This window comes from Canis lupus, chromosome 10 (genome assembly GCF_048164855.1).
Source record: "Canis lupus baileyi chromosome 10, mCanLup2.hap1, whole genome shotgun sequence".
In the NCBI taxonomy this organism is placed as follows: domain Eukaryota; kingdom Metazoa; phylum Chordata; class Mammalia; order Carnivora; family Canidae; genus Canis; species Canis lupus.
The window spans coordinates 54,617,778-54,630,815 of NC_132847.1; the positions used below are offsets into that span (position 1 = coordinate 54,617,778).

Genomic DNA, 13,038 nt, shown 5'->3' on the forward strand with positions numbered 1-13,038 from the left:
GGTAGAGAATATACAAAAAAGAAAGGAGGGGTAGCTCTTAAGACGTTGAAACACACAATGGAAGAGCTGCAGATAAAGAATCACTTGTCCAGATGCTGAAGAACCATGTATGTAGAAGAAAAAATGCTATATACCCACTTTTGGGTCCTGCCAAAGAAGGTATTGCGTAAAGAATGACCCTCCTGTTGGGAGTCTGTGACCGTTATAATGAAGGAGGCAATTTCCCACTGGTAACACTGTCAGAAATAGGGTTGTGCTGTCATCATATCCATTGCCAAGTCTCCTGACTGTAATTTCACTCTAATTCCACCACTACTGTTGAGTTAGTGGGCTCTATTTTCTATTCTAATATAGCATTAATCACTCTGCCATGTAAATATGCACTTACTTGAGTCGTTTGCCCATTAAGACAGTGAACTCCTTGAAGCCAAGGACTAAATCTCACTGCTTCTGGCAAAGGTTCTAGTACATGGCAAGCACTCAATAGTTCAATTAAGGATACGTGATATTTCATAGCAGTGGTAATTCCAATGTTTTCCTCAACAGGCAAATACCCAGGAAGAAATGAGACACAAAAGTAGAATAGGTAGTAAAAGAGAGGAACAAGTGGACAAAAAAGAAATTCTGAAATTTCCTAAAGCTAACTCTGCTCACCTTCCTCCCTAAAAGTTTCCCTCTTTCCACCAAAACCAGCTAAAAGGACCAATCAGATGAAGCTACATAGCAGAAAGGTGTATTTGCCTAGCACTATTCAGGCTACATATTATCTATAACCATGACAAGACATGATCTAAGGCAAAACATCAGCATAAGCACTTTCACCCATAAATGTTACCACCTGTCAGATTGGAAAGGTTATCAGCAACTGCCAGCTATAGTTGCTAAAGACCAGAAAGGGGCAGCAAAGGCTCACCCAAACCCAAGTCCACTGAAAACTTCCCAAATATAGCCAGCTTTGGGATGGAGAAGTGAGCATACTGTTGTTTCCACAGTACAGGTGAGAGATGCCAGGGACAGAACCATGACTGTGAAAGTGAGAAGGCGGGGGGGGGGGGGGGGGCAGAGGCTAAAAAGCAGAACCAGGTGAAAGGCCATTTGCCAGGAAAGAGCTCAAGACAGAAGAGTAAATAAATAAACCTGAGTGCCTAAGATAAGCTGAGTCAGAAACAGGAAAAACAGAGACTAAGATCAAGCCAGAAATGGAGAGACAAGAGTGCAAATAAAGCATGCACTGCACATCATGACCTATTCAATCTCTGGAGCAGGATAAATGAGAAAGAGTGGACTCTGCCGCATGACCTGCCTTAATGCATACCCTTTGAAGCAGAGATCTTAAAGGCACCTTGCTCATTCTGTTCTGGCAAATAGGGCACACCTTGGAAGCTATTCTACCTGCTATTACTCTCATTCTAAATTGATCTAGCAGCTCAATCTCAGGGCAAATCATATGCTAATATCATAGTTTTAAAAAACCCATCGGACAGCCCCAGGCAATAAAAAGATTCAACCTGGATACAGATCTAATAAAAGCCTGTTATTTCCTTATTAGGGATGAACCATCTCTTATTTTTAGCATTAAATATTACATTTAGGTTTTTTTTTCAGTATTTTTATATTATAAAGATACAATGAATACTCTCATGCATACATAGTTCAGCCTGCATTTGAAAATATATCCATAAAAGTGGGATCCCTGGGTGGCGCAGCGGTTTGGCGCCTGCCTTTGGCCCAGGGCGCGATCCTGGAGACCCAGGATCGAATCCCACGTCGGGCTCCCGGTGCATGGAGCCTGCTTCTCCCTCTGCCTGTGTCTCTGCCTCTCTCTCTCTCTCTCTCTGTGTGACTATCATAAATAAATAAAAAATTAAAAAATACATATATATCCATAAAAGTGATTTTGTAACAGTTTTCAAAGGGCCTTTGTTTTTTAATTTTGAGAAATTTTGCTAAATTGCCTTCTAAAAAGTTGTGCCAATTTTTACTACACCAACAGTAAATGAAAGTAGTTGGGAGTCAACTCAGAAGAGGAAACAGCAGTGTTTAAGGGCATTCCCTGAGGAAAGATAGGCTAACCCTATTTTTGCAGTAGGCCAAGGCTAGGGAGAGAAGCCATGAAAACAAAACTTGGGCCAGGCTACTCTTGAGAACAGTCATTATTTCATACCCAGCTTTAAATTCTTTGTTTTAATTACCTGTTAAATCCCTGAGCCTTTACTATGGTCTTATTAGATGCAATAGTCTAGGAAGTGAGCCCAAACTGGAGCCAAAGTGATTCTAACGAGAGCAGCAGCACTTAGAAAAGCTGATAAGCAAGCAACAGGCCCTCAATCAAAGGGCTAGCTCGCTAGGAGGGCAAACAACAACCAGAAAAGATACCTAGGGCATCCCAGAAATACTTGCAGAGAAAGGCTAACTAAAAGTGATCACTGCAACAAAAAGGAACAAGGCCTTAAATCATTAGGAATTAGACACTAAAGTAAAATATGACCCTAAAAGCCAGTGAACATGGGCTATACTTATGTAAGGGCTTTAAGAAAATAAATAATAGTGTTAATAAGATAATTTAAAAAAATCATAGTGTTAGCACTAGTTAAGAAACAGAAAAAGCACACACAGACAATACCATCTTCACTTGAAGAAGATAATTAAAAAGCAGTTGCTGAAAAGGGACATGGGAATGAAGAGAGAGGGTCTTAAATGGCTGAGATGCAAAAAACACGAGAATGTTCTCTAAGCAGAACACAGGAATATCTTGAAACTTTCACCATGTTTGATGGAAAACAGAATTTCCTGTAGGGAATGCTGGTGGAGCTCATGTGACTGCATAGTTGAAACCTTGCTCTGGATGATGCCCCTGGCTATAGAATTCTAACACCCTGCATTCATGAGATGTGGCCAGCTCACTGAAAATGCCAGTGTCCTTGTTGCTTTTTGCACAGACATTGATACATGGCACATCTCTACAAACCCTGAACCCTCCAGCCCAAGCCACATTCAAGAGGTCTTTGCCAAACTTTAAGTTAAAGAAGAAAGGGTGTTATATTATCTGAGCACATTCACACAAAACAGAAATGATCACCTTAAACAAAACCTTTAAAGCAGAGCAACTTTTTATAAAGCAAATATAAAATTTAAGCTCCCACAGAAGTTTATTATCTCGCCTCTGCTTGCTTGTTCATTACAACCGTGTCATATAAATAAAAAAAAATTAAATTTAGCAGGCAATGACATTTCAAAAGCCAAGACAGGAATGCCACATAACAATAATCTCAAAATACCTATCATTTCAATGTATTTCCAATCACCTCAGATATTACACAGTAAGGCAAAGAGAGAATCTATTTAAAAACACAATGTGTCACATAATACCATATAGCTCAGAAAGCATAATATAAAATTTAAAAACTTTAGGAATATGTAAGGAAATAACTGGAAACAGATTTCCTAAAAGTAAAAGCAATAAAATACATTTTCAAAGGACTATACCAACAGACTTGCTCTCAAAATAATTTTAAATTTCTGAATGGGAAAAAACTTTATTAAGAATTAAAAGCTACGGGGGGATCCCTGGGTGGCTCACGGTTTACCGCCTGCCTTTGGCCCAGGGCATGATCCTGGAGTCCTGGGATCGAGTCCCACATTGGGACTCCTGCATGGAGCCTGCTTCTCCCTCTGCCTCTCTCTCTCTCTCTCTCTCTCTCTGTGTCTCTCATGAATAAATAAATAAAATCTCTAAAAAAAAAAAAAAAAATTAAAAGCTAGGAAATTTTTTGCAAATAGGACAGATGATTAATGTTCCTATACACAGTGATAGGAAATCCCAAAAGAAGAGAAAATTATGCAAAAGACAAATTTTTAAAAATCAGTAACTAAGGAACAAATGAAGCTATGAAGAGTTATATAATTTCAGTAGTAATCACAGAAATACTCATTGAAACAATTAGAAACCATTTCTCATCAATCATTCACAAAGTAACTTGATATTATGGATGCTATTCAATGTGAAAAGGAAGTGAGACAAGCATTCTCATATGGAAGCATAAATTGATGCATATGTGTGAAAAAATATACAAAAAAAGACAAAGGAAAGGCTGAAAAAATATTCTTTTTTAAAATTCTATTCTAGTAATCTAGGCTCAAGAAATATATCATTCAAAACTTATTACATAGCTACAGTCATCAAAACACTGTGGTACCAGCATCAAGACAGATACACAGACCAACTGAACAAACAAAAGCCCAGAAATAAACCCTTACATATATAGTGAAATGACCCTCAAAGCTCAAAAGCATTCCAAGACAAATTTCAATGGGGAAAAAAAACACTCAAAAAAAACAAAAACAAAACAAAACAAAAAAAAAAACACTCTTTTCCACAATGGTGTTGGGAAAACCAGATATCCATATGCAAAATCAATGAAGACAGACCCTTGCCTTACCCTATTATACAAAAATTAACTCAGATGAGTGAAAGATCTGAACTTAAGAACTAAAACTATAGAATTTTTAGGGAAAAAACATAGGGGAAAACCTTCATAAGATCGGGTTTGACAGTAATTTCTTGGATCTGACACTAAAGGGTAGACAAGAGAAAAAATTAATTGAAATTCCCTCAAAATAAGAACTTTAAAAAAAAAAGATTTATTTCAGAGACAGGGAGTAAGCATGAGTGCATGCTTAAGGGGGGAAAGTGTAGAGAGAGAATCCCCAAGTTGACTCCCTGCTGAGCACAGAGCCTGAAGTGGGGCTCAATCTCATGATCCATGAGATCATTACCTGAGCTGAAACTAAAAGATGCCTAAGCGACTGAACCACCAACGCACCCCCAAAATAAGAACTTCTGTGCGAAGGACACAACCAACAGAGTAAAAAGGCAACCTCCGTTAATGGGAGTAAAGTATTTGCAAATCATCTGTCTGATAAAGGGTTATACCCAGAATAAAGAACTCCTATAATCAAACAAAAACCAAACCTAATTTAAAAATGGGCAAAGGTTGGGGCGCCTGGGTGGTTCAGTCAGTTGAGCATAGGACTCCATTTCAGTTCAGGTCATGATCTTAGGATCATGAGATCGAGCCCTACTTAAGATTTTCTCTTTCCCTCTGATGCGCCCCAACTTGTGCATGTGCACTCTATTAAAAAAGGAGGGGAGGGCAAAGGTCTTGAATAGACATTTCCCCAAAGAAGATAAATGACCAAGAAGCACATGAAAAGATGTTCAATATCACTAATCAGTAGGGCAATGAAAATCAAAACCACAATGAGATACTTCCTCACATCTAAATAGGATAGCTACTGTTAAAAAACATAACAGAAAATAACAAATGTTGTCAAGAATGTGAAATGTAAAATGGTGCAGCCACTTTGGAAAACAATACAGCAGTTCCTCAAAACTCTAAAAATATAAATGATACAGCAATCTCATATCTGGGTCTATACCCAAAGAAATAAAGTAGAGTCTCTAAGAGATATCTGTACACCTATGTTCCTAGCAGCATTATTCACAAGAGCCAAAACATGGAAGCAACCCAAGTGTTCATCCATGATAAATGAATAAACAAAATGCATTATATATACCTACAATGGAATATTATTCAGCCTTTATAAGGAAAGAAATTCAATATTCATGCTACAACAAGAATGAACCTTAACAAGGTTACACTAAGGTGAAATAAACTAGTCACAAAAAGAAAATATGGGGCACATAGATGGCTCAGTTGGTTGAGTATGGGCCACTTGGTTTTGGCTCAGGTCATGATGTCAGGAATGTGAGATCAGGGGCAGCCCTGGTGGCTCAGCAGTTTAGCGCCGCCTGCAGCCCAGGGTGTGATCCTGGAGACCCGGGATAGAGTCCCACGTCGGGCTCCCGGTGGATGGAGCCTGCTTCTCCCTCTGCCTGTGTCTCTGCCTCTCTGTGTGTCTCTCATGAATAAATAAATAAAATCTTAAAAAAAAAAAAAGAAAAAAGGATTGTGAGATCAAGCCCAGCCTTGGGCTCCACACTCAACAGGGAGTCTGCTTGAGACTCCCTCCTTCTGCCCCTCCCCCTGTGCATGCTCCTGTGCATACTCATGCTTTCTCTCTCTCATATGAATAAATAAATTTTAAAAAATATATCTTATGATTCCATTTATATGAGGTGCATAAAACACTCAAATTCATAGGGACATGGGACATTTGGGTGGCTCAGTGGTTGAGCATCTGCCTTTGGCTTGAACATGATCCCAGGGTCCTGGGATTGAGTCCCACATTGGGCTTCCCGCAGGGAGCCTGCTTCTCCCTCTGCCTGTGTCTCTGCCTTGTCTTTGTCTCTCATGAATAAATAAATAAAACCTTAAAAAAAAAAATTCAGGGGCAGGCTGGGTGGTTCAGTAGTTTAGCCGTGCCTTCAGCCCAGGGCGTGATCCTGAAGATCTGGGATGAGTCCCAGGTCAGGCTCCCTGCATGGAGCCTGCTCCTCCCTCTGCCTGTGTCTCTGCCTCTCTCTCTCTCTCTCTCTCTCTCTCTCTCTCGGTGTCTCTCATGAATAAATAAAATCTTAGAAAAAAAAATTCAGAGACAGAAAGTAGAATGGTACTTGCGGGGGGTGGGGGTGGGCAGAGAGTGTAGAGAAGAACAGGGAGCTACTACTTAATGGATATAGTGTCCATTTTCCAAGATAAAAGAGCTCTGGAGATTGGTTGCACAACAACATGACTGTACTTAACACTACTTAACTGTACATCCAAAAACTATTAAGACAGTAAATTCTTATGTTAGGTGTATGTTACCAAAATTAGAAGAAAATCTCATCACAGCAGTAAAAGGGATGTTTAAAAATATAAGCCAGACCATGTCATTCCTTTGCTTAAAACCTTCCAAAGGCTTCCCATAACAAGCAGAACTGAAATTTACACTTTCCCTGGCTTACCAAGTTCTACATAAGCTGCCCTGTGCCCATCTCTTCAACTTCATCCCATACGACTTCTACCCTCAGCCACCCTACCCTGCTTGTGCACATTAGCATTCCCTCTGTTTGGACCATCTTTCTAGCCTCAGGGCCTTTGCATTACACCTTCCCTCTCCCTATGATGTTCCCCTCATGGCCTAGATTTTCACACCTTGTTCCTTATCATTCAGATTTTAGCTTAAGTGTCACCTTCTTAAACCTTCCTTGGTGGCGCAGCGGTTTGGCGTCTGCCTTTGGTCCGGGGCGCGATCCTGGAGACCCGGGATCGAATCCCACATCGGGCTCCCTGCATGGAGCCTGCTCCTCCCTCTGCCTGTGTCTCTGCCTCTCTGTCTCTCTCTGTGTGACTATCATGAACAAATAAATAAAATCTTAAAAAAAAAAAACAAAAACACCTTCCCTAATACCTAATCTAGCCAACTGCCCAATTACTTGTACAGCACTTATGAGTATCTGGTTATTTACTGGTATTTACAAATACAGCTCATTTTCTGCCCTTTTCACAAAAAATAAGCACCAGAAGAACAAGGATCTTCCTTGTTAGTCTTTTCACCACTCTTTCCTGGTGACTAAACAGTGCCTGGCACATAGTAGGCACTTAATAAATATCTGTTGAATGAATAAACGCATAATAGCTTTTAAAAATTACCTAAAGCTCTACAATTAAAGACCGGTTAAGCAAATTACCATGTATCCTTATAGTAGAACATTATGCAGCCATTTTAACTGATGTTCAAGTATATGTAGTGTGCAGATTATATTTCCCAAGATGACCATACATAGTAAGTTCTCCCACCCTTCATTCTCTTCTTCTTATGTTGACATTACTCCCCAGTGAGGAGACTGAGGTTCCTCCTTTTGAATTTGGGCAGGCCTGTGACTATGCTGGAAGTGATGCTTTGTGACTTCAGAAGTTAGGTCATAAAAGGCCTTACAGCATCTGTCTGGTCCTCTTGGAGCAGTCACTCTTGCAATCAAGCTGCCATGCTGTGAGAAAACCCACAATACATTTAGGTGTTCTGGCCACGGGTCCCAGTTGAAGACCCAGCTGACAGTCAGCATCAACCATCAAATATGTGATTGAGGACTTCAAGATGACTCCAGCTTCAGCCACCATTTGACTGCACCTGTATGAGAAAACTCCAAGCAAGAGACTCCTAAATGAGCACAGGAAACCCCAGAAACATGAAAGATAAAAGTGCTATGCACCAAATGAATTTTAGGGTCATTAATTACACATAGATAAATCAGAGCAATTTAGTTTTATTTTAACCATGAAGAGAATGCAGAAAGAGTGAGTTTTCTTATGACACAGTCTGTTTCTGTGTATTTCCCCAAATTACCATAATGGACACATATAACTATGTAATTGGATGTATGGGGAGACTTTTTTTTTTTTTTTTTTTTTTTTAAGCACAGGGGCAAGAACAAGAAAAAAGGTCCTAAATGACTTTTTTTTTAACTGACTATAGAAGATTTGGGATGGCCAATAGCATATAAAAAAAATGCTCAGCATACTTAGTCATTAGAGAAATGCAAACTAAACAACTGAGATATCTCACTATAACCGCTATAATTTAAAAAAACAACTGAAGAGTGCTGGATGTGAACATGTGGATGTGAAGAATGTGAGACCTTCACGCATTTGCTGGAATGTAAAATGGTACAGCCACTTTGCAAAACAGTTTGGTAGATTTTCAAAATGTTTAAAATAGGAGTGCCTGGGTGGCTCAGTCAGTTGAGCGTCTGCCTTGGGCTTGGGTCATGATCCCTGACTTCTGGGATCTAGCCTGCGTGGGGCTCCCTGCTAAGCAGGGAGCCAGGTTCTCCCTCTCCCTCTGCCTCTGCCACTCCCCCTGCTTCTGCTCACTTGATCTCTCTTTCGACAAATCTTTTTTTTTTTTTTAATTTTTTTTTTTAATTTTTTATTTATTTATGATAGGCACACAGTGAGAGAGAGAGAGGCAGAGACACAGGCAGAGGGAGAAGCAGGCTCCATGCACCGGGAGCCTGACGTGGGATTCGATCCCAGGTCTCCAGGATCGCGCCCTGGGCCAAAGGCAGGCGCCAAACCGCTGCGCCACCCAGGGATCCCTCGACAAATCTTTTTAAAACAATGTTAGAAATAAGAATGCCTGGGTGGCTCAGTGGTTGAGCATCTGCCTTCAGCTCAGGGCGTGATCCTGGAATCCCAGGATCGAGTCTCGCATCAGACTCCCTGCTTCTCCCTCTGCCTGTGTCTCTGCCTCTCTCTCTCTGTCTCATGAATAAATAAAATCTTTTAAAAAGATGTTAAAATATACCATGTGACCAACTAAACAAAAACACACTTACATAAAAATGTTCCTAGTAATGTTATTCATAAAAACCACAATGTGGACACCTATTAACCGGTGAAATGGATAAACAAAATAGATTAGATGCACACAGTGGAATACTATTCACACATAAAAAGGAATGGAATATCGATTCATGCTACAACATAGACAATCCTTGAGATTATCATGCTAAGTGAGAGAAGCCAGACACAAAGGCCACAAAGTATGTGATTCCATTTATAAATGTGCAGAATAGGCAAATCCATTAAGACGTAAAGATAAGTGGTTGCTAGGTAGGTGGGAGAAGGAATAATGGAGAATGGAATAATGGAGGGTGACTGCTAATGGGTATGGGTATTTGAGTGAGGAATGTTAAAATTGTTCTAAAATTAGATGGTAGAGATAGCTGTACAACTCTGAATATATACTAATAACCAGGGCTTGCAAAGATGAAAAATATTTTATACAAATCTAACATTAATTAATCTTGTTAATATTATATTCCAAATGTTACTTCTGAGTAGAGGGGTTAAAACTATTATTACGTATCTTTTTATACTCAACATACAACTTTTTAAAAAACTATAAAATGTAAAACATCAAAATTAAAAGAATGTATACATAGAATCATGAAAGAAAAATCAGTTAACACATTTCCAACCTTCCCGGAAAGCAGTGTGCATGGCATTACCTGTACACAAACTGGACTGATGCCTTCTGTGACAAATGGACCCAAGGCTAGCACAAGGAAGTTTTGTCCAGAAAGACTTCTGCTCTGAGTAGCCATTTACATACATGCCAGTTCAGAAAGAATTCTCCCATTTCCCTCACTCAAATGACCAGCCTTCCTGGAAGTGTTCCAGGCCACTCTGGGAAAGTGTACCATTGAGGCTACAAATTAATTAATCTCACCCCTGGTTCCATCCCCAGTCACACATGGAGTTAAAATTGAGGCAACTTTTAAGAAAAATCACCTTTTATTCCCAAATCTGAGAAATGGATCATGCCTGAAAGTGAGGATACTGAGCAAGGCATCCACATGTTTTGACAGTTTTCACAATCAGAATAGCTAAGCCATTATTTTTGCATGACTTGTATAGGGGACAGAAGATCTGGTCTAGATCCAGCTCTACAGGGTGACTCCTGAACAAGTCATTTCTTCCAACGGAGTCACAGCTTCCAAGTTTATTTTAAAAAGAGGGTTGGATTAGCTGTGCCCCATAATCCCTTCAATTCTCAAAGTGAGAGAAGTATGTGTGAGTGTATAATATGTACATACACACACCCAAGTGTAAGTATCAGGGAGCAGTTTGTTGTTACAGAAGAAAGTCAGAATCTGTTGCAAACATAAGGATCTGAATTCTAAACATGCTATCTACTGCTTTCCTCCCCAGAACAATGACTGATAATCCTATTCAAAGCCACAATCTGTACTATCCAACTCTTGGTGGTTCTCATCCCACTTAATTCTGCTCTACATTTTCTTTACTCCACTGCACTTATTGTAACATACTATATTAATTATTTTTATTGTCTGTCTCCCCTGATAGACTGTACACTCATGAAGAAACAGCAATCTTTGTTTTGTATTCTGATAGATTTCCTAAGTGCCTAGACACATTGCTGCCAATCAATAATACACCTGACTGAATCAGTTGAATAAATTATAAATACACAGTCAAGAGACTAATCCATTCTCTCCATTCCCCCCCCCCCCCCCCCCCGGGAAACAACATCTGCAAACAGAAGAGAGGGAAGAGCAGTTTCTCACATTCTTTGAAAATTGGGCTGATCAAGTGACAAAAGCCTTAAGTTCTCTTCTCTATCCCCACTTATGTCATGAAAAAATGCCATCTCCTAAAAGCACAAAATTGGTCATACAAAGATTCAGAAATTAGGAGGAAAAAACATTTTAAAGTAGTCAGCAAGTTTCTTGCAGAAGTGGAGAGAAGTCTCATCTCCAGACTTTTAAACCTGGAGACAGAACAGAGCACAGTTTGGCATCACCACCATAAATGAACAAATGGAGAAAGGGATATTATACTTAGCAAGGGAAAGAAAACCCAAAAACATCTTCACAATTACAAAGCACAAATGTATGCAATATTACTGGCCTGAAGAGATCTTGTCTTTCCCTCTATCATCACTCGGGTTTTTTTCAAATGCTCATTTCTACAATCTGTGGTATATTGAATTTTACAGAGCCAACTATACAGTCTAGCAGTCTCTTTCAGCAGCTTGCTTCTAAAATAAGTTAGAAGTTAAATCCATGCCCCTGGATTACTGTAATAAAAAGAGACTCTGGAATGCTAAAAGCATACCACTCTCTCTGTAAACAGACTGAAATCTGCCTGAGCAAAGCCCACAAAGACAGAGAGATCAGCACACAGAACAAAGAAAACCATTTGGAAAATCCCAATGACCAACCAACTTCTTGATCTAGCTCCAACAGGATGAGGGAGGAGGATCTTGATTAAAACAGCAGAGAAAAAGATCACTTGGATTGGTCTGCCTTGGAAAACTACCAAGGGAGTGATACATTCCTGCATGTAAGACACAGGAAATGGGAGGGAAGCCACTGGAAACTGATGATGGAAAAGACTAAATTTAAGCCCATCCAACATCAGCAACCAGATGTTCCAAACAGCAAGCCCACATTAGTATTTATTGCAAGGGTTGAGCCATCAAGGGCACTGAGGAGTACTGGGAAGCCCCCAAAACCAGATTCCTTTAGAGAAGAAGCAAAATACCAGAATGAAACAAAACTACCAACAGTTTGGACCTGATTTCAAAAACAAAAACAAAAACAAAAAAGGCCCAAAGCAGGTTTCTTTGGTGTGAAACAGGTTTCATTCTCAATCCCCACCATTTAAATTGGGCTTTGGAAATGGGGAGGGGGGGAAAACGTCAGTATGAGAAGAAACCATAATCTAACACAATCAACTACAAAAACAAACCAAACTGAAATGCCTAAGATATTTCAAACTAGAAACAGACACAAATTGCTGAGGTAATTAGCAGCTGTGGGAGTACCTATTCATATATTAAGATAATTCACTCAGTCTGCGCAAAAGAGGAAGCAAAGTGACAGGAACAGGGATGAGGGAAAAAAAAAATGAAGTTTATCAGGAGTCCAGCCCACTTCCTGAAAATAATCCTCAAGTGTTCTGGAGCAGTCTACTAATCTGACACATAAATCAGGAAGGCCTTCAGCATCTCAACGGTGTGCATAGCAAGGCACACCCTCCTGGCCCTATGTCCACAGTTATGCAAATGCATCCAACAATATTAGGGCAGCATGCATTTTTACCATGAGTGACATCAACACAGACCTCACCTTGTCACTGTCATCATGACAAATGTGGTCGTGATGGATGGACTGGCACTGAAAAGAAGCACCAACACTACCTACAAGAGAAAGAGAGGAAAAGTTAAGATGCAATAAGTCCTTACATTTAAGCTGTTTTTCCAATTAAAAGTGTTTTTATATCTATTATCCCATCTAATCCTCAACAACACTCAGAAGTAGGCTGGATAGGGATTACTATTCATGCAGTCTAAGCAAAACAGTGAGGCTAACTTGCACAAAGTAGGAGTCAGTGAAGCAGCGGGTCTGAAACTAAAAGCTTGTTCAAACCCCTTATTCACCACTTTCTACTATACTGAGCAGGTTAGCTTTCAAAGGCCACCTGAATAAGCATAACAGCTTTCAGTAAGGCAAACCTATTCAGGAAAAAATATATCCCCTTCTTCAGACTACACATACTTTCT

The 13,038-nt window shown here is 39.8% G+C and overlaps 1 protein-coding gene across 3 annotated transcripts in view; it reads right to left on the bottom strand.

Moving 5' to 3' along the window:
* The window catches only part of RNF38 (ring finger protein 38), a 66,486-nt gene extending 58,655 nt beyond the window's left edge, over positions 1 to 7,831 (bottom strand). For 2 of the 3 annotated variants that reach the window (XM_072841944.1, XM_072841941.1), the window contains exon 1: positions 7,637 to 7,831. In XM_072841944.1, the coding sequence (XP_072698045.1) occupies positions 7,637 to 7,639 (3 nt within the window). In that variant the 5' untranslated portion in view covers positions 7,640 to 7,831. The remainder of the gene's footprint in view (positions 1 to 7,636) is intronic. The other variant, XM_072841945.1, reaches the window with a different exon arrangement.
* Between the last annotated feature and the right edge of the window lie 5,207 nt (positions 7,832 to 13,038).